At 36.1% G+C, this 19,356-nt stretch overlaps 1 protein-coding gene across 1 annotated transcript in view; it reads left to right on the top strand.

Annotated features, from left to right (window-relative positions):
• WNK3 (WNK lysine deficient protein kinase 3) overlaps nucleotides 1-19,356 on the top strand; it is a 183,176-nt gene that overhangs the window by 101,010 nt on the left and 62,810 nt on the right. The window contains exon 11 of the mRNA XM_042974715.1: nucleotides 4,672-4,736. Within this exon, the coding sequence (XP_042830649.1) occupies nucleotides 4,672-4,736 (65 nt within the window). The remainder of the gene's footprint in view (nucleotides 1-4,671; nucleotides 4,737-19,356) is intronic.

The raw sequence follows: 19,356 nt of genomic DNA, 5'->3' as shown, positions 1-19,356 counted from the left end.
GTTTCCGATTCTGTGTCTCCCTCTCTCTCTGCCCCTCCCCCGTTCATGCTCTGTCTCTCTCTGTCCCAAAAATAAATAAAAAACGTTGAAAAAAAAAATTAAAAAAAAAATAAATAAAAGCAATGAAAATATTATAATAGTGAAAGACAATTACTGAGTGAGCATCTATTCCTATTTCAGGTGTTGGTTAGGTGCTGGGAATATTGTGATAAATTTTAGAGATATGGTCTTTCCCTCAAAAGCTCACAGCATATCCCAGGTGAGAAAGACCTAGAAACAAGTGTAAGAAAGTGTTCTAAATGTCAAAATAGAGAGGAGAGCATGGTATGGCTCATGGAATCCATGCCTAGCTTTGCTTTTCATTTTGGCCTTGTCCTCATTCTGCATGTGTCCAGATGTACTTCAGTATTATTGAATTTTACTAGAAAATTATCAAAGTCTTAGACATCAAAATTATGAAAGTCTCATTAGGAAAGGGGATTGGTGCCTGTCTCTCATTGGATTTTAAGGTGGGCGTTAGTTGAGAAATAAGCACAAAGTACCATTTCTTGACTTTCTTTTCCTCCTCCAACCTAGTCAGTCAACCCATACTGAGGTTTTTTCCTGGACAAATTAGATTAGCTTCTAAATATAGGTTAGATATTTAGCTCTTTAACATAATTACTGTTTAAAAACACTAAAAGCAAATACTTTGGCAATCAGAATTCTTTTTTGTACACACAAGATCCGACAAAATGTATCCAACTTAACTGGTTGTATTAAAGAAATTTTAAAAGAATTATATTGAGACCCAGCAAGATGGAACACTGACATGGTGCCTTGATGCATAAATCTAGAGGCAAAGAGTATGGATTAAGTAAAGAGAAACAAGACATAGTTACTGTGACAGCAATCTGGGATGATATTTTATAACCACGTGTTAATTATTAACAGGATTATTAATGCTACTTTGTGTCCTCAGAATCATGGCTAATAGTCGGTTCATCTGTCTTTTCATATGATAGCTTCAAATCAAGTTCTCTCATAATATTTTGAGGAGTTTCAAAACTAATATATACAAATAGATGCTGGGCTATTTTTTTAGATGTCTTTCAGATTTAATTAAATGTTCCATTTTTACTTTTGTCTAAAATGACCATAATGTTGTGTATTGAAGTAATGGAAACCTGCCCTGTGTTTACCAGATTTGAGGGTTGATAAATCTGTAAAAAGTTGAATTTATTTTTTTCTTATTACCAAAGAAGATGAATATAGATAAGCTTAACACCTTGTCATATATTCTTCCAGACCATTTTATATACTTAAACATACATGTAATTTTAATGTAACTATAGTATACATACTCTTTTATAGTTTTTTCTCACTTATAAGATAACCTATATATCTGTCACTGATAAGATAACATGTAAAATACAATTATTTATTTAATGGAGCAAATAAAGGAAACAAGTGTCTGAATTTTTTGCTCTTTGCAATTATATTCTGTGTTGTGAGGAACATTCTTGTAGCTAAATCATGCTGTCTACTCTTAATTATTTCCTTTGTATACATTTTTAATTATTGGGCAAATTTCTAGAAATGTAATTGCTACATGTTTGTAAGACTTATGCATTGATTGTCAAATTACTTTTCAAAAAGGACTAACCAGTTTACAATCCCACCAGTGGTTTATGAAAATACCGATTTTCCTGTACGCTTAGTATTTGATATCCTTTGAAAGTTTTAAATTATAAAATGTATGTAGTAACATCATAAAAAGTAGTAAGATTGGGAAAAATCACTAGAATGCTATTTCCTTGACATGGCAGTGATTATATTTGTTATAGTATTCCCGGCTTTTGACACATGTGTAAGTGGTTGTATTTACATATACAGTTTTGTTTTCTACTTTTTTCATTCATTGGCAAGTGATTTTCCCTGCCTTTACTTGGCTTTCACAATTCTAGTATTTATTGGCCACACAATAGTACAATAAATATTCATATTTACCTAACTCTTCCCCTATTCCTGAACAACTAATTTGCTGCCAATTTTTATTATGTATAATAGCACAATAAAAACACAGAGGTATCTATCATTTATTGAATATTTACTATGAAACAAACTTTATACTATGTACTTTTTTCTTCCTTTGTATTATTTCCTTAGGATTTGTGTCCAGGATTCGTAATAATGGATCATGAACATTTTTATGGCACAGCCTTTCTTCTTATGTCAGTGTTTTCTTTCTTATTTCTTTCTGCCTTAAAACATTATTCGAAGCCTAAAATGTGCCAGACACTGTGGTAAGTGGTAAGAGGAACTGAGAATACAAAGATAGCAGAGTCCTTGGAGTCAGACATTAAACATATATGATAAAGAGGGACATGATAAAAGGCATTGCTGGATGACGGTCCATCGATTTATTATTTGGTTGGTCATTCTGTCCATCCATTCATCCATCCATCTATCCATTTATGCACACATGATTTTCCCTGTGAAGCATGGGAGAACTAGTTGCAGATATGATGCCCTTTTACTCCTAAATATTTCAGTATAAGAATAAGGACATTTTTTAACCACAACACAATGACAAAATTCAAGGAATTTAATATAAATATATTATTATTACTTAAACCATTGTCCACATCAAAATTTCACCAATTGTCCAATTAATGTCCATGTAGGCAATTTTGCTCCCTTGATTTAAAATCTAATTGAAGATCATGCATTGCCTTTACTTGTGTTGTCTCTCGTCTCCTTTAATCTAGAACAGTTCCTCAGCTTTTCTTTGTCTTTTATAACATTGATATTTTTTTGAAGACTAAAGATTGGTTATTTTGTAGAATGTCCTTCAATTTGAGTTTGTTTGAAATTTCCTCTTGTTCAGATTCAGATGATGCATTTTTGTCAGGAATACTATATAAGCAATGTGTTCTTTGCACATCATATCATATTAGGAAGTATGTGATGTCAGTTTGTCCCACTATTGCTGAGGTTAAATCTGATTCCTTATTTAAGATGGGGCCTGCTATATACTGTATAGTTTTCTAGTATAAAGTGACACTTGCTATATGCTGTATGGTTTTCTAGTATAAAGTGACCCTTTTTGTTGCTTTTATAATTAATCAGTAATCTGTGGGGAGATATTCTGAATCTATGTAACTTTTACCCACCTGTTTTATCATCCATTGATGATTTTATGATTTCATCATTCCTTGTGTTTATTAGTTGCCTTGTGCTGCAAAGACTTTGTATCAGTATAAACTCATGTATTTTTATTTTATTGAATGGGTTATATTCCGGTTACTATCATTATTTATTTTGATGTCCAAATCGTCCCATATTTGGACAGTGGGAACCCCTTCAAGCTGACTCCTATATATTTTTTATATGTTCCCATCATTCTTTGAGCAGTTCTTTATTTTTTGGCATAACAAGATGATCCAGCTTCATCTTGTACTTTCTTTGCCCCAATGTTGGAATTGGTCATTTCTCTAGGAAACCTTCATCCCTTATTGTTTAGAAAACAAGATATGAGATAAGGTATATGTTTTTTTATTTTTAAAATATTTCTTAATGTTTATTTTTGAGAGAGAGAGAGAGTGATCAGGGGAGGGGCAGAGAGAGAAGGAGACAGAGGATCCAAAGCAGGCTCTGTGCTGACAGTAGAGAACCCAATGTGGGGCTTGAACTCATGAATCGTGAGATCATTACCTGAGCCGAAGTCTGACACTTAACTGAGCCATCCAGGCATATTTTTTTTAAAGAGTACCCAAAGCGATTTTGCTGGACTATCTGGAACCTACGATGATAGAAGCTTCTTATATAAAGGAGTCCCATCCATAGAATGGACAGGACTGAGGAGGAGTTGAAATAGACCAGGAAGATGAAGGAACATGAGTAGAGTCACAGCATATGGAAGAGCCCAACTCATTCAAAGGAGCTACAGTTCAGTGTGTCTTCAAGTAGAGGAGTCTAGAGAATGTGGCAGGGACCAGTTCACTGAGGACTTTGCCATCCAAAGGAACTTAACCTTATTTATAGGGAACCATCATAGACGGTTTAAACTTGGTAGGGCAGACATCAGTTTTGGTAGATTTGCGTTTTAAGGTCACTGGGCTATCACCAGTGGCAGTACATAGGATGGATTAGATAAATGTTTAAAATTTTTTTTCCAACATAGTTGGCATTTTCCTTCTTAGATGGCTTAAGCTTTTCTCCTAGAAGCCAGTATTGCAGCTGCTGATACTAACACCTCAAAGGGATAGTTGTCAGCAGTTTAGTGTAAAGAGAGTGAGAAAGAGCCAGAACATGCAATAAGTGAAAGTTTGATTCATTTATTCATCTATTTGTGAAATGGTAGCAACTCTCCCTTTTAGTACTGGTTTTCCCATCAGGCCTGGAAGCTGAATGTTGATGTTCTCCATTGAAAAATAACACAAACAAAGGTATATAAAAGAATGCTATCTTGTTTAGTGGAAAATCTTAATGAATATGAATACTGCTACATTTTATTTTTCTTTGTCTTTGGTAATAACATCAAACATTCCATAATGTGGACATTCTACCTAGTTTGTGAGTTAACTAAAATATGAAATGTAAAAACCATGTTTTTTGAAATAATAGCAGATTGCATTTTTAGCTTGAAGCCTGCTGTTATAACAAGTTTTATTTCTGTACCATTTACAGCCTATATCCCAGGCAGTTGGAGTTGAACAACAAGCAACTCTTCTAAAACCAGATTTAGTTAGAAGGTGAGTATCTTCAAATTAATACCATGAAAACAATGAGTATTTTGAAGTATTTGCACTCAGTAGGTGTGTAGAGTATCTTGATTCAAGAAGCTTCTGTGTTCTTATATTTGTATGTTCAATAAAAATAGTAGGTATTATTTTTACTTTTTTATGTTAATGATCATATGGATTTTTAATTTAGTGACTGTGTTTTCTTGTTCTCATTATTATAATATTCTGTTCTTAAGAAAAGCTTATAAGGGTTAAAAAAAAGAAAAATGGAATAGTATAATGTAGAGTAAAATTCCAGCTAATCTAAAGAAATAAATTACAACCAGGTATATAATTGTGTTATTATTTGGTAGTTGTAAATTAATATTTTATCTGTATTGTTCAGATTAATTTTTATTGATCTCGCTTCAGGTTCACTGATTTTTTTCCTTTGTCCTATTCATTCTGCTATTGTGCCAATTCAATAAGGTTTTTATTTCTATGATTGTACTTTTGTTCCAGTTTTATGGAGAAATAGTGGACATACCTAACTGTATAAGTTTAAGGGATACACCATGCTGGTTTAATTTACATTTACATTATGAAATGGTTACCTCAGTAGGTTCAAATAACATCCATCTCATATAAATACAATAAAAAGAAAAAAAGAAAGAAGGGAAAAATTTTTCTCATTGTGGTGAGAACTCACAGGATTTCCTTTCTTAACAGCTTTTCTATATATCACACAACAGTGTTAACAATAGTCATCATGTTGTACATTACACCCCCAGTACTTATTTATTTTATAACTGGACATTTGTACCTTTTGACTACCAACTTCCAATTTCCCCTCCCCTCACCCTCTGCCTCTGAAAACCTCTAATCTCTTTTTCTGTGAATTTATGTGGATTTTTTTTTGTTGTATTTTGGTTTTTGGTTATTTTTAGATTCCACTTATGAGATTATACAGCATTTATCTCTCTCTCTGACTTATTTCACTTAACATAATGCCTTCAGAGTCCATTGATGTTGTTGCAAATGGTAGGATTTCCCCTTTTTATGGCTGAATAATATTCTTGTGTGTGTGTGTGTGTGTACACCACAATTTCTTTATATATTCATCCATCTGGACAGTTAGGTTGTTTCCATGTTCTGTGTCTTGGCTATTGTAAATAATGCTATGAACACAGGGGTGCAGATTATCTTTTGGAGTTAGTGTTTTTGTTTTTTGGGGATATATTCCCCAAAGTCAAATTGCCGAATCATATACTAGTTCCATTTTTTAAAATTTTTTGTTGATCTTCCATACTGTTTTTCATAGTGGCTGTACCAGTTTACAACCCCACTAACTGCACAACAGTTCTCTTTTCTCCACATTCTTGCCAGCATTTTTTATCTTGTCTTTTTGATGATGGCTGTTCTAACAGGTATAAGGCAATATTTCTAGAGCTCACTTTGCCCACACCCAGGCAAGTAGCTGAATCACAGCACCACCCATTGTGGAAAGTGTTTTCCAGCCCCATTGGAACAGAAGGTCTAGCAACAACTTCTGGAAGCTGTGGGGCCCTGTGGCACTTGAGCCAAGAGGCGAGTGGGAAAAGTTGATTGCCCCCAGAATAAAGCCAGTACTGAGTGTAAAACATTCCTGTGCTATGCATGGGAAAGGGGATTGATTCATAGCCAAGGCTGAGGGTAGTTCCCAGTCCCTCCCAACCAGAGAATCTGGGAAGTTGATAGTAGCCTGGAGGGGCCTCTCTTCCTCCCACTCAAGCAAGGGAACTAAAACATAGCCCCACCATCTGTGGAAAGTCTTCTGACCCCATCTGACCAGAAGGGTGGCAACAACTACTAGGAACTATATGGCCCAGCAGCAGTTGAGCCAAGAGGCAGGCAAATAGAGCCAATAGTTTGCAGAACACGGCTAAGAGCTCTGTTTGTTCAGGGAACTTGGGGTGTGGGTAGGCTTGTGAGTTAGAACAAAGAGTTTTATCAACTTTAGAGCTGCTTCTTCCCCTGTGTCCAGGCAGAGAATCTGATCTGTAGCCCTGCTCATTGTTGAATAAAGTCTTCAGCCTGTCCCACCAGAGAACCTAACTAGAGCACATCAGTAGCTGCATAGGCCATTCAACAGCCCTATGGCATTTGAACAGGGCACATAACCTCTGGCTTCCCCTCTCTGCAGAGCAAAATTGGTGGCCTTGCCTGACCAGGGAATTCAGTGCACACTCCGGCTGGATTTGAGTCCCTAAACAATGAGCTACATAGACCACAGTTCCCATCCTGCTGCCCTGCCAGGTCAGGCATGCTAATTCAGAGCTGCAGTCCTGACCATCTAGTAAACCTGACCATAGCATCCAGGAAACCATGGAGCCGATCCTGCAACCTCACTTGGATAGGGAACCAAGCCAAAAGTCTGACCCAACTGTTCTCAGCCATTGGCATACCTCCCTTCCCTGTCCTCAGAACTCGAACAGTTGCCTTCCCCAAAATGGACCATAATAGCAGGCCCCCTGCACAAAGACATTACTAGCAGACATATCCAAACAGAGCTGACTGGTGAAGAACTGCCTCTGCCAAAGAAAACCTGTGAACTCTGGAAGAGGAGCCCAATTACTCAATTGTACAGATACCATTGTAAGGAATTAAGGATTACAAAAATCAGGTAAATATGAAACAACTAAGGAAAACTAATAAACCTTCAATAACTGACACTAAGTAAATGGAGATCCTTTTAAAAAAATTTTTTAAACGTTTATTCATTTTTGAGAGACAGAGAGAACAGAGCTTAAGTGAGGGAGGGGCAGAGACAGAGGGAGACAGAATCCAAAGCAGGCTCCAGGCTCTGAGCTGTCAGCACAGAGCCTGACACGGGGCTTGAACTCACTGACCGTAAGATCATGACCTGAGCCAAAGTTGGACACTCAACTGACTGAGCCACCCAAGCACCCCAGGAAATGGAGATCTTTAAACTGACAAAGAATTCACAATTTAAGGAAATTTCAGGAACTGTAAGAAAACACAGACCAGACAACTAAATAAAATTAGGGGAAAAAATCCATGAACAGAGTGAGAAGTTTGACAAGGAAATAGTAACCATCAAAAAAAAAAAAAATACAGGGGTGCCTGGGTGGCTCAGTTGGTTGAGTGACTGACTTCAGCTCACAGTTTGTGAGTTTGAGCCCTGCATCGGGCTCTGTGCTGACAGCTCGGACCCTGGAGCCTGCTTCGCATTCTGTGTCTCCATCTCTCTCGGCCTCTCCCCTGCTCGCTCTCTCTCTCTCTCTCTCTCAAAAATAAATAAACATTAAAAATTTTTAAAAAAAAACTCCAGAAATCTTAGTGGTGAAAAATACAATGTAACTGAAGAATTCCACAGAGTTTCTAAAGTAAACTAAACCACTCAGAAGAAAGAATTAGTGACTTGGAAATAAGACATTAGAAATTAAGCAGAGTAGCAAAAATTAAAAAAGAGTGAAGCAGAGTGAAGAAAGCCGATGGAAGTTAGAGGACAAAAAGAAAAGAAACAATATTTGCATTAAGGGGGTTGCCTGGATGTCTTGGTAGATTTAGCATCAGACTCTTGATTTCGGCGCAGGTCATGATCTTGTGGTTCGTGAGTTCAAGCCCCACTGGCATTATCCAGATACCCAAACCAGAAAAGGATACTACTAGAAATTAAAATGATAAGCCTATTCCCTGATTAATATAGATGTAAAAACTCTCAGTAATATACTAGCATACTGAGTTCAACAGCACATTAAAAGGATCATATACTATAATCAAGTGAGATGTATCTCTGGGATGCAAGGATGGTTCAACAAATGCAAATCAATCAATGATTGGATTGAAAGAAATTAATCATATGATCATATTAATAAAATGAAAGAGAAGAATCATATGATCATCTCAGTAGATACAGAAAACTCATCTGACATAAATAATCATAGTAAAAACTCTTAAGAAATTAGACCTAGAAGGAACACATCTCAATATAATAAAGGCCATGTAAGACAAATCCACAGCTAACATCTTACTTAGTGATGAAAGGTTGAAAGCTTTTCTTCTAATATTAGGAACAAGACAAGGGTACCCATTCTCACCACTCTTATTCAACAATACACTAAAAGTCCTAGCTAGAGAAATCAGGCAAAGAAAGAGATAAAAGGTATCAATCCCATTTACAGTAGCATCCAAAACAACAAAGTACTTAAGTGTTAAATTTAAAGAGGGGGAAGATTTCTACTCTGAAAACTACAAGACATGGGTCAAAGAAATCAAAGAAATCACAAGTAAATAAAAAGGTCTTCTGTGTTTATGGCTTAGCAGAGTGAGTATTGTTAAAATGTCAGTAGTACTGAAAGCCATCTATAGATTCAATGCAATCCCTGTAAAGATTCCAGTGGCATTTATCATAGAGGAAGAAAAATCACTCCTAAAATATATATGGAACCAGAAAAGACCCTAAATAGCCAAATAAATCCTAAGAAAGAAAAAACAAAGCAGGAGGCATCACACTTCGTGATTTCAAGCTATACTATAAAGTTATAGTCATCAAAACAGTATCATACTGGCATAAAAGCAGACAAATAGACCAATGGAGCCCAATCAGGAGCCCAGAAATAAACCCAAGCATATACAGGTCAACTATTATATCACAAGGGAGCCAAGAATACTCAATGGAGAAAAGACCATCTTTTCAATAAATGGGGCTGGGGCAATTGGATATACACAGGTAAAAGAATGAAACTGGATCCATATCTTATACCACTCACAAAAGTTAACTTGAAATGGATTAAAGACTTAAATGTAAGACCTGAAGCCATGAAACTCCTAGAAGAAAACACAGGAATAAAGCTCCTAAGACATGGGCCTTGGTAGTGATTTTCTGGATATGACACCTAAAACATGAGCAACAAAATAAAAAATAAACAAGTGGGACTACATAAACTAAAAGACTTCACAACAAAAGAAACCATCAACAAAGTTAAAAGAATACCTATAGAATGGGAAAAATATTTGTAAACTATATATCTGATAATGGGTTAATATCCAGAATATATAAAGTACTCCCACAACTCAATAAAATCAATAACCCAATTAAAAAGTGGACAAAGGACCTGAATAGACATTTCTCTAAACAAGATACACAACAGGCCAACAAGTATATGAAAAGATGTTCAACATCACTAGTCACTAGGCTAATGCACATAAAACCACAATGATATCTTACTAGTCAGAATATATCCCCGACTTGGTTCTGCAGATGAGCGAAACCACTGTTTGGGATTACTGCTTGAGCACTGCAAGTATGAATTTGGTCTGCCAAGATCCGTGTGCTGGCCTTTGAAAGCCCCTCCCTCTTTCCCTGTCATACTCGGATTCCCAGTGGAGCCCTGCAGATTCCCCTGCAATACCTGTGGTGCGAGATCAAAATAGGGGCTCTGATAAAGCAACCCACAATGCTGAGGGAGGGCTTGTTTTCCCCCCAGGTTCTGTTTTCCCACTGGATGTACTGGAGGCTCAGGAGAGAGCTCTTCACATGTGCTGGTCTCGGGGAGGTGCAGCATGACCAATGTATAGCCACTTCTCTTACCCTTTTAATCCAGTCTGATGTGGTCTCTGTGGTGCAGGAGGTTACCTCAGCTTCACCCCCTTGTTCTAGGATTCTTTCAGTGGTATATTGTTCTTGAATAGTTTTTAGTTGCTTTTGTGAGCCAAGTCGGGAACAACCTATGTTGCCATCTAGGTGATGTCACTTCCTTTGTGCTTTATTTTTAGGAATTCCACTTAACTCTTTTAATATCTTCTATTTTTCTTTTTTAAAATTTTTTTATTAAAAAAATTTTTTAATGTTTGTTTATTTTTGGGAGAGAGAGAGAGAATGAGCAGGGGAGGGGCAGAGAGAGAAGGGGACAGAGGATCCAAAGCGGGCTCTGCACTGACAGCCTGATGCGGGGCTCTAACTCACAAACTGTGAGATCATGACCTGAGCCGAAGATGGACACTTAACCGACTGAGCCACCCAGGCGCCCCAATATCTTCTATTTTTCTATGAGATTTTCTGTTTCTGCATTTGCTTCAAGCTTATTTGTAATTGTTCATTGAAGCATTTTGGTGATGGCTGCTTTAAAATCCCTGTCAGATAATTCCAATATCTAATTCAGCCTGTTGTTGGCATCTCTTGATTGTATTTTTACATTCAGATTGTGATTTTCCTGGATTTTGGTATGACAAGGAATTTTCATTTGTCTTCTGGACATTTTGGATATATTTTGGGAGACTCTGGATCCTATTTAAATACATTACTCTATTTTAGCAGGCAATTATCCTATTTAGATGCATTGGTCCTGGTCTACTTTTGTGGGCTGTGGTTCTAATGACAATTTAGTTTTCAGAGTCCTTGTAGTACTAGTTAGGTCTGCTTGGTTCATCTGACAGCACTGAGCCCCACTGCTGCTGACCTGGGCCAGAACACCAGGCCACATGCTACTAGTGGAACTCCCACCAGTGTTACCAGGGGAGGAAAAAGCCCACCTGAACTGCCTTCTGCTGGGTTGGGGGTCAGGACATTACTGGGCTTGTGCTGCCTTTGCCTTTGAGCTAAGAGTCAGGAGATGCTGAGCCTGGACTGTCTTGTCACTGGGTGGGGAATTGGGAGAAGCCAAACTGATTTGTTTTTCCACAAGTCCTGGGAGTCCCTAGTTAGTCCACCTTCAAATTTTCATCCTTCAGTACCCAACTGATTGTGCACTCTATTATTTCCACATTATTTAGTTATACTTAAGAGGAAGAACAGAGAGAATTTAATTTCTGCCATCTTGTCCCAAAACCTCACCTGATGTTTTAAGATTACTTTGAAATGTGAATGATATAGCCCCATTGACTAGAATTATGTCCCTTTTATCTTTTTTTTTTTAAATTAATGTTTATTTTTGAGAGAGAGAGAGAGTGACAGAGTGCAAGTGGAGGAGGGGCAGAGAGAAAGGGAGACACAGAATCCGAAGCAGGCTCCAGGCTCTGAGCTGTCAGCACAGAGCCTGACACGGGGCTCGAACTCATAAACTGTGAGATCGTGACCTGATCCAAAGTCTGACATTCAATTGACTGAGCCACCCAGGCACCCCTCCCTTTTATCTTTTGAAGGTATAATTTGTTAGTGTTATTTCTTTGTATATTAAAAAACTAAGAGCAGTATTAATGAATCTTCCTCTACCACTCGTGTTTATGCAAATGTTTTTCACGTGGACATAGGAAAAATTTTAGGAGTTACTTTTATATTTTTTTTTGTATCTTTATATGAATATATCATAAGTAGCTTCTAAGAGAAAGTACCTAAAAATTAATTCAAAAGATATGTTTTTGCTGCTAACAGATCTTCTCATTTAATTTTCAAACGTCTTTATTGGAATTTTTCTATTTATTGAAATATCTTCAAACTTATTAAAGAAACTGCTGAAACATGCCCTGACACAAATAAACTGAAAGCTGCTCTTTCATATTGATGTGAACCTGCAAAATATAACTGGTTAGAATTAATCACATTGAACCATTTTGACATCATTCATTTTTTTTTTACTAGAATTGTAGTGTTTTATTATGTACTTGTTTTATTGAGGTATAACTGACATACAAACTTATATTAGTTTCAAGTATACAACATAATGATTTGATATTTGTATATATTGCAAAATGATCACCACGGTAAGTGTAGTGAACATCTATCACCATACAGAGTAACAGAATTTCTTTTCTTATGATGAGAACTTTAATCTGTTAGCAACTTTGAAATATATAATACAATATTAATAACTGTAGTCACCATGATGTACATGACATCCCAGGAATTACTTATTTTATAACTGGAAGTTTATATCTTTTGACTGCCTTCACCCATTCTGCCCAACCCGATTTCGCATGTCTGACAACCTCTGGCAATGATTAATCATTAATCTGTTCTGTATATATGAGTCTGCTTGTTTTTTTTCTTTTAATTCCACATATAACTAAGATCATATGATATTTTTCTTTCTCTTTCTGACTTATTTCACTTAGCATGAGAAATATAGTGAGGAAAATAATGTCCTCAGGGTCCATTTATGTTGTTACAAATAGCAAGACTCCATACATTTTTATGGCCAAATAGTATTCCTGTGTGTGTGTGTGTGTGTGTGTGTGTGTGTACGTACACACATGGGTATGTGTAAACATGTATATACCATATTTCCCTTTTTCCTTTAAATATGTGTTTTTTTCATTTTTTTAACATTCAATGTTTTATTAGTTTCAGTTGTACAATATAGTGATTCAACAACTTCAAACGATTCACAGTGCTCATTATGACAAGTGTACTCCTTAATCCCCATTACCTATTTAACCCATTCCCCTCACCCTCTTCCACTCTGGTGATACTCACTTTGTTCTTTATAATTAGGAGTCTGTTTCTTCATTTGTCTCTCTCTCCTCTCTAAATTTTTTTCCCTTTGCTCATTTGTTTTTCTTCAGTTCCACATATGAGTGGAATTATATGGTATTTGTCTTTCTCTAACTTATTTTGCATAGCATTATACTCTCTGGCTCTACCATGTCATTGCAAATAGCATGATTTCATTCATTTTTATGGCTGAATAGTATTCCATTGTATATATATACACCACCTCTTTTTTATCCTTTCATCAATCAATGGACACTTGGACTGCTTCCATAATTTGGCTATTATAAATAATACTGCAATAAACATTAGTATGCATGTATCCCTTTGAATTAGTGTTTTTGTATTCCTTGGGTAAATCCCCATTTAGTGCAATTGCTGGATCATAGGATAGTTCTATTTTTAACTTTTTGAGGAACCTCCGTAATGTTTTCCACAGTGGCTGCAACAGTTTTTATTCTCACCAAAAGTGCAGTAGGGTTCCTTTTTCTCCACATCCTTACCAATACTTGTTGATTCTTCTGTTGTTGATTTTAAGCATTCTGGCAGGTGTGAGATATCTTATTGTAGCTTTGATAACATTTCTCTGATGATAAGTGATATTGAACATCTCTTCATATGTCTGTCATCCATCTGAATGTCTTCTTTGGAGAAATGTTTGGTCATTCCTTCTGCCCATTTTTAAATTGGGATTATTTGTCTTTGTGGTGTAGAGTTTTGTAAGTTCTTTATATATTTTTAGTACTAACCCTTTATTGAATATGTCATTTGCAAATGCCTTATCCCATTCAGTAGGTTGTCTATCAGTTTTGTTGACTATTTCCTTGGCTATGCAGAAGCTTTTCATTTTGATGTAGTTCTAATAGTTCATTTTTACTTTTGTTTCTGTTGCCTCGGGAGACATCCTAGAAAGAAGTCGCTACAGCCTGTGTCAAAGAACATACTGCCTGTGATCTTTTCTAGGATTCTTATGGTTTCATGTCTCATGTTTAGGTCTTTAATTCATTTTGAATTTATTCTTGCATATGGTGTAAGAAAGTGATCCAGTTTCATTGTTTTGCTTGTTGTCCAGTTTTCCCAACACCATTTGTTGAAGAGACAATCTTTTCCCATTGGACATTCTTCCCTGCTTTGTCGAAGATTCATTGACCTATAGTTGTGGGTTTGTTTCTGGAATTCTGTTCTGTCCTATCGATCTATGTGTCTATTTTTGTACTGTTTTGATTACTACAGGTTTGTAATATAACTTGAAGTCTGGAATTGTGATGCTTCCAGCTTTACTTTTCTTTTTCAACATTGCTTTGGCTTTTCAGGGTCTTTTGTGGTTTCATACAAATTTTAGGATCATTTATTCTGGTTCTGTGAAAAAACATGTTGGTATTTTGATAGGGATTGCAGTGAATATGTAGATTACTTTGGGCAGTATAGACATTTTAACAATATTTATTCTTCTAATTCCTCAGCATGGAATGTCTTTCCATTTCATTGTGTCATCTTGGATTTCTTTCATCAGTGTTTTATAGTTTTCAGAGTACAGATCTTTCACCTTTTTGGTTAGGTTTATTCCTAAGTATTTTATTATTTTTGGTACAATTGTAAATGGGATTGCTTTCTTAATTTCTCTTTCTGTTGTTACATTATTGGTGTACAGAAATGGAACAGATTTCTGTATATTGATTTTGTATCCTGTGACCTTACTGCTTTTCTTCATCAGTTCCAGTAGTTTTGTGGTGGAGTCTTTTGGGTTTTCTATATTTTGTATCATGTCATCTGCAATAGTGAAAATTTTACTTCTTCCTATCAATTTGGATGCCTTTTATTTATTTTTGTTGTTGTTGTCTGATTGCTGTGGCTAAGACTTCCAGTACTATGTTGAATAAAAATGGTAAGAGTATACATCTTTGTCTTGTTGCTGACCTTAAAGGAAAATCTCAGTTCTTCCCCATTAAGTATGATGTTGCTTGTGGGATTTATGTAGATGGCCTTTATTATGTTGAGGTATGTTTCCTCTAAACCTATTTTGTTGAGGGTTTTTATCAAGAATCAATGTTGTACATTGTCAAATGCTTTTTTTCTGCATCTATTGAAATGATCATATGGTTCTTATCCTTTCTCTTATTGATATGATGTAATACATTGAGTGATTTGCCAATATTGAATCACTCTTGAAACCCTGGAATAAGTCCCACTTGATTGTGGTGGATGATGTTTTTAACGTATTGTTGGATTCAGTGTGCTAGTATTTTGTTGAGGACTTTTGCATGTACATTCAGCAGGAATAAGGGATATTGGCCTGTGGTTCTCTTTTCTATGGTGTCTTTATCTGGTTTTGGTATCAGGGTAATGCTGGCTTCATAGAATGAATTTGGAAGTTTTATTTCCTTTGCTATTTTTTGGAATAGTTTGAGAAGAGTAAGTATTAACTCATCTTTAAATGTTTGGTAGAATTTGCCTGTGAAGCCATCTGGTCCTGGACGTTTGTTTGTTGGGAGTTTTTTGATTACTGATTCCATTCCTTTGCTGGTTATCCATCTGTTCAGATTTTCTATTTCTTCATGTTTCAATTTGGGGAGTTTATATGTTTCTATGAATTTATCCATGTTTTCTAGATTGTCCAGTTTGATGGCATATAGATTTTCATAATACACTCTTATAATTGTTCATATTTCTATAGTGTTGGCTGTTATTTATCCTCCCTTATTTGTGATTTTGTCTATTTGGGTCCTTTCTCCTTTTTTTTTTTGATAAGTCTAACTAGAGGTCTACCAATTTTATTAATTTTTTTCAAAGAACCAGTTCCTGGTTTCATTGATTTTTTTCTATTGTTTCTTTAGTTTCTATATCATTTATTTCTGCTCTAATATTTATTATTTCATTCCTTCTGCTGGTTTTAGGTTTTGTTTGTTGTACTTTTTCTGTCTTCTCTGAGTGTAAGGTTAGGTTATTTATTTGAGGTGTTTTTTTGTTTGTTTGTTTTTTGTTTTTTTTTTTTTTTTTTTTTTGCTTCTTGAGGTAGGCCTGAATTGCCTTGAACTTCCCTCTTAGAACTGCTTTTGCTCCTTCCCAGAGGTTTTGGAACCTTGTGTTTTCATTTTCATTTGTTTTCATGTGCTATTATTTCTTCCTTGATTTCCTGGTTGAGCCATTCATTGTTTAGTAGCATGTTATTTAACCTGCATGTATTTGTGATCTTTACAGGTTTTTTTCCTGTGGTTGACTTCTAGTTTTGTAGCATTGTGGCCTGAAAATATGCATGGTATGACTTAAAACTTCTTCAATTTGGTGAGACTTGTTTTGAGATCTAATATGTGATCTATTCTGGAGAATGTTTCATGTGCACTTTAAAAAAACATGTATTCTGCTGTTTGGGATAGAATGTTCTGAATGTATCTATTAAATCCAGCTGTTCCAGTGTGGCATTCAAAATCATTGTTTTCTTGTTGATGTTCTGTTTAAATGATCTGTCCACTGATGTAAGTTGGGTGTTAAAGTACTCAACTATTATTGTATTATTATTGATTTTTATGTTTGTTATTAACTGTTTTATGTCTTTTGTTGCTCGTAAGATGGGTGTCCTAGTTATTAAGAATTGTTACAACTTCTTGTTGGATATCCCCTTTATGCTTATATAGTGTCCTTCTTTGTTTCTTGTTACTGTCTTTGTTTTAAAGTCTATTTTCTCTGATATAAGTATTGCTCCTCATCTTTCTGTTGACATCCATTTTTATGATAGACATTTCTCCACCCCCTCATTTTCATTCTGCTTGTGTCTTTAGGTCTAAAATGGGTCTCTTATAAGCCACATATAGATTTGTCTTGCTTTCTTTCCATTCTGTCCTCCTATGTCTTTTAGTATATGTGCTGGCGATGTCTTTTGATTGGAGCATTTAGTCCATTTATATTCAAAGTAATTATTGATAATGTATTCTCATTTTATTATTTGTTTTGTGGTTTCTGAAGATTTTCTCTGATCATTTTCTCTGATCATTGATGATTTTCCTTATTGATATATTTGGATTTTTTCTCTTTGTTCTTTACATACTTATTAATGATTTTTGATATATGATTAACATTAGGTTTGTATATAACCTCTTATGCATATAGCTGTCTATATTAATTTTATCATCATTTAAAATTAGAACCATTCTTTACTTCTCTCCTGCCCACATTTTAGGTATATTTTATATTTCACATATTTACATATTTGACAAATTTTCCTTTTATTTTGTGAATGCCTTGTCTGATTTTTGACAGAAATATTATTTTTTACTCCTTTTGTTTCCTACTTTTATACTGTCACTTTTGGTCTCTCCTTTCCACTCAACGAGTCCCCTTAAATATTTCTTACAGGGTTGGTTTTTTGGTCATGAGCTCCTTTAGTTTTTATTTGCCTAGGAAGCTCTTTATCTCTCCTTCTATTCTGATTGATAGCCTTGCTGAATAGAGTATTCTTAGCTACAGATTTTTCCCATTCAGCAGTTTGAATATATGAGGCCACTCACTTTTGGCTTGCAAAGTTTCTGCTGAAAAATCCCCTGCTAGCCTTTTTGGGTTTCTAGCCTTTTGGGTATCTTCTTTTGCCTTGCTGCTTTAAAATTTTTTTCTTTATCACTATATTTTGCCAGTTTAATTACAATATATCTTGGTGTTGACCTCCTTTTGTTAATTTTGATGGGAGTTCCCTGTGCCTCCTGGATCTGGATGTCTGTTACCTTCCCCAGATCAGGGAAGTTTTCAGCTCTTATTTTTTCAAGTAAATTTTGTACCCTCTTTTGTCTTCCTTCTTCTAGGACTCCTATAATATGAATACTATTTCATTTGGTGGAGTCACTGTGTTCCCTAAGTCTGTTTTCATTTTTCATAGTTCTTTTCTCTCTTGTTCAGCTTGATTACTTTCCATTATTCTGTCTTCTAGGTCACTGAGTTGTTCCTCTGCTTCTTCCATCCTGCTCTTCATTCCATCTAGCATGCTTCTCATTTGGTTTATTGAGCCCTTTATCAATGCTATTTTATTCCTTATCTCTGTGTTAAGGGTCTCACTGATGTCTTCCACTCTTTTCTCAAGTCCAGTGAGTATCTTTGTGATCATTACTTTAAATTCTCTATTGGGCATGTTACTTATTTCTGTTTTGCTTAGATCTCTGGACATGGCCTTGTACTGTTCTTTAATTTGGGATAAATTTCTCTGTCTTTTCATTTTACCTACATTTCTGTGCCCATTTTCTGTGTTAGGAAATAAGCTACATCTTCTGTTCCTCAGGATAATGATCTTATGATGAAGAGATCCTGTAGTGCCCTGCCATGTAGTGTCCCCTGTTTCCCTAGGCCTGGTGCTTCCTGGAGTGTCTCCAGTGTGTTCTGCATGTGCTCTTATGTTTTGTCTTTGCCGCTGTATCCTTTAGGTCAGTCGTCTACAGAGGCTTTGTTTGCCTATTACAAGGAATGTCTGGTCCCTGGACTGAATGTGGCACATTTTAACTTAGGTGTGCTCTGGTCTGTTTGTGAAATGAGACCTGTTGCCACTGCTGCTGTAACTGAGGCTCCTCAAAACTCCTGAGTGGGAAGGTGTGGTGTGAGCAGGGTTTGGGGCCAGTTTTCTAGAGGAGGGGACTGCTAAGGCATCACTGGAAAATGAGAAGGGTGGTTCCACTGGAATATGGGGGACAGGGCTTGGTGTAAGCGAGTGTTGGTGTTGTGTTGGTTCCTATAGGTGTCCCTGTGCTTATGCTTAGGGTCAGTGGAGAGAAATGGCACTGTCTTGTTATTTTTTTCCTGAAGATTTCTCTCCGTGAACACTGCCTCTCTTGGATGTAGTCCAAAATAAACAACCCTCTCCACTGTATGTGCCAGGTACTTTTCATATCACTGTTTCTGTGCTGTATAACCACAGGTTGTTTGCCTGCCTTCTCTGCAAGAGCAACATAATGCCCTCCATGCTGTATCCTAGCCAAGCCCGGTGACCTTTAAAACTCCAGACTTTATGCCCCTCTAGTTGCCAGTAGTCATGAAATTTGGCCCCTCTTGCTTTACAAGCCAATTGCTATGGAATTCGTTTCCCCCAAGGACTCCCCTGCGTGTTAGTCCGTCTCACCCTTCTCTACAACCAGTGCATTCTCTCCACTCCCATGGTCATGGTCTATTTCACTCCCCAACCACATCTCTGCACTTTTTACCTTCTTCGATGTGGCCTCTTTTCTACCTTTAGTTGTGTAGTATGCTCTG

The sequence above is a fragment of the Panthera tigris genome, chromosome X (genome assembly GCF_018350195.1).
Source record: "Panthera tigris isolate Pti1 chromosome X, P.tigris_Pti1_mat1.1, whole genome shotgun sequence".
Classification (NCBI taxonomy): Eukaryota; Metazoa; Chordata; class Mammalia; order Carnivora; family Felidae; genus Panthera; species Panthera tigris.
This window is presented reverse-complemented; position numbering and strand designations above follow the sequence as displayed.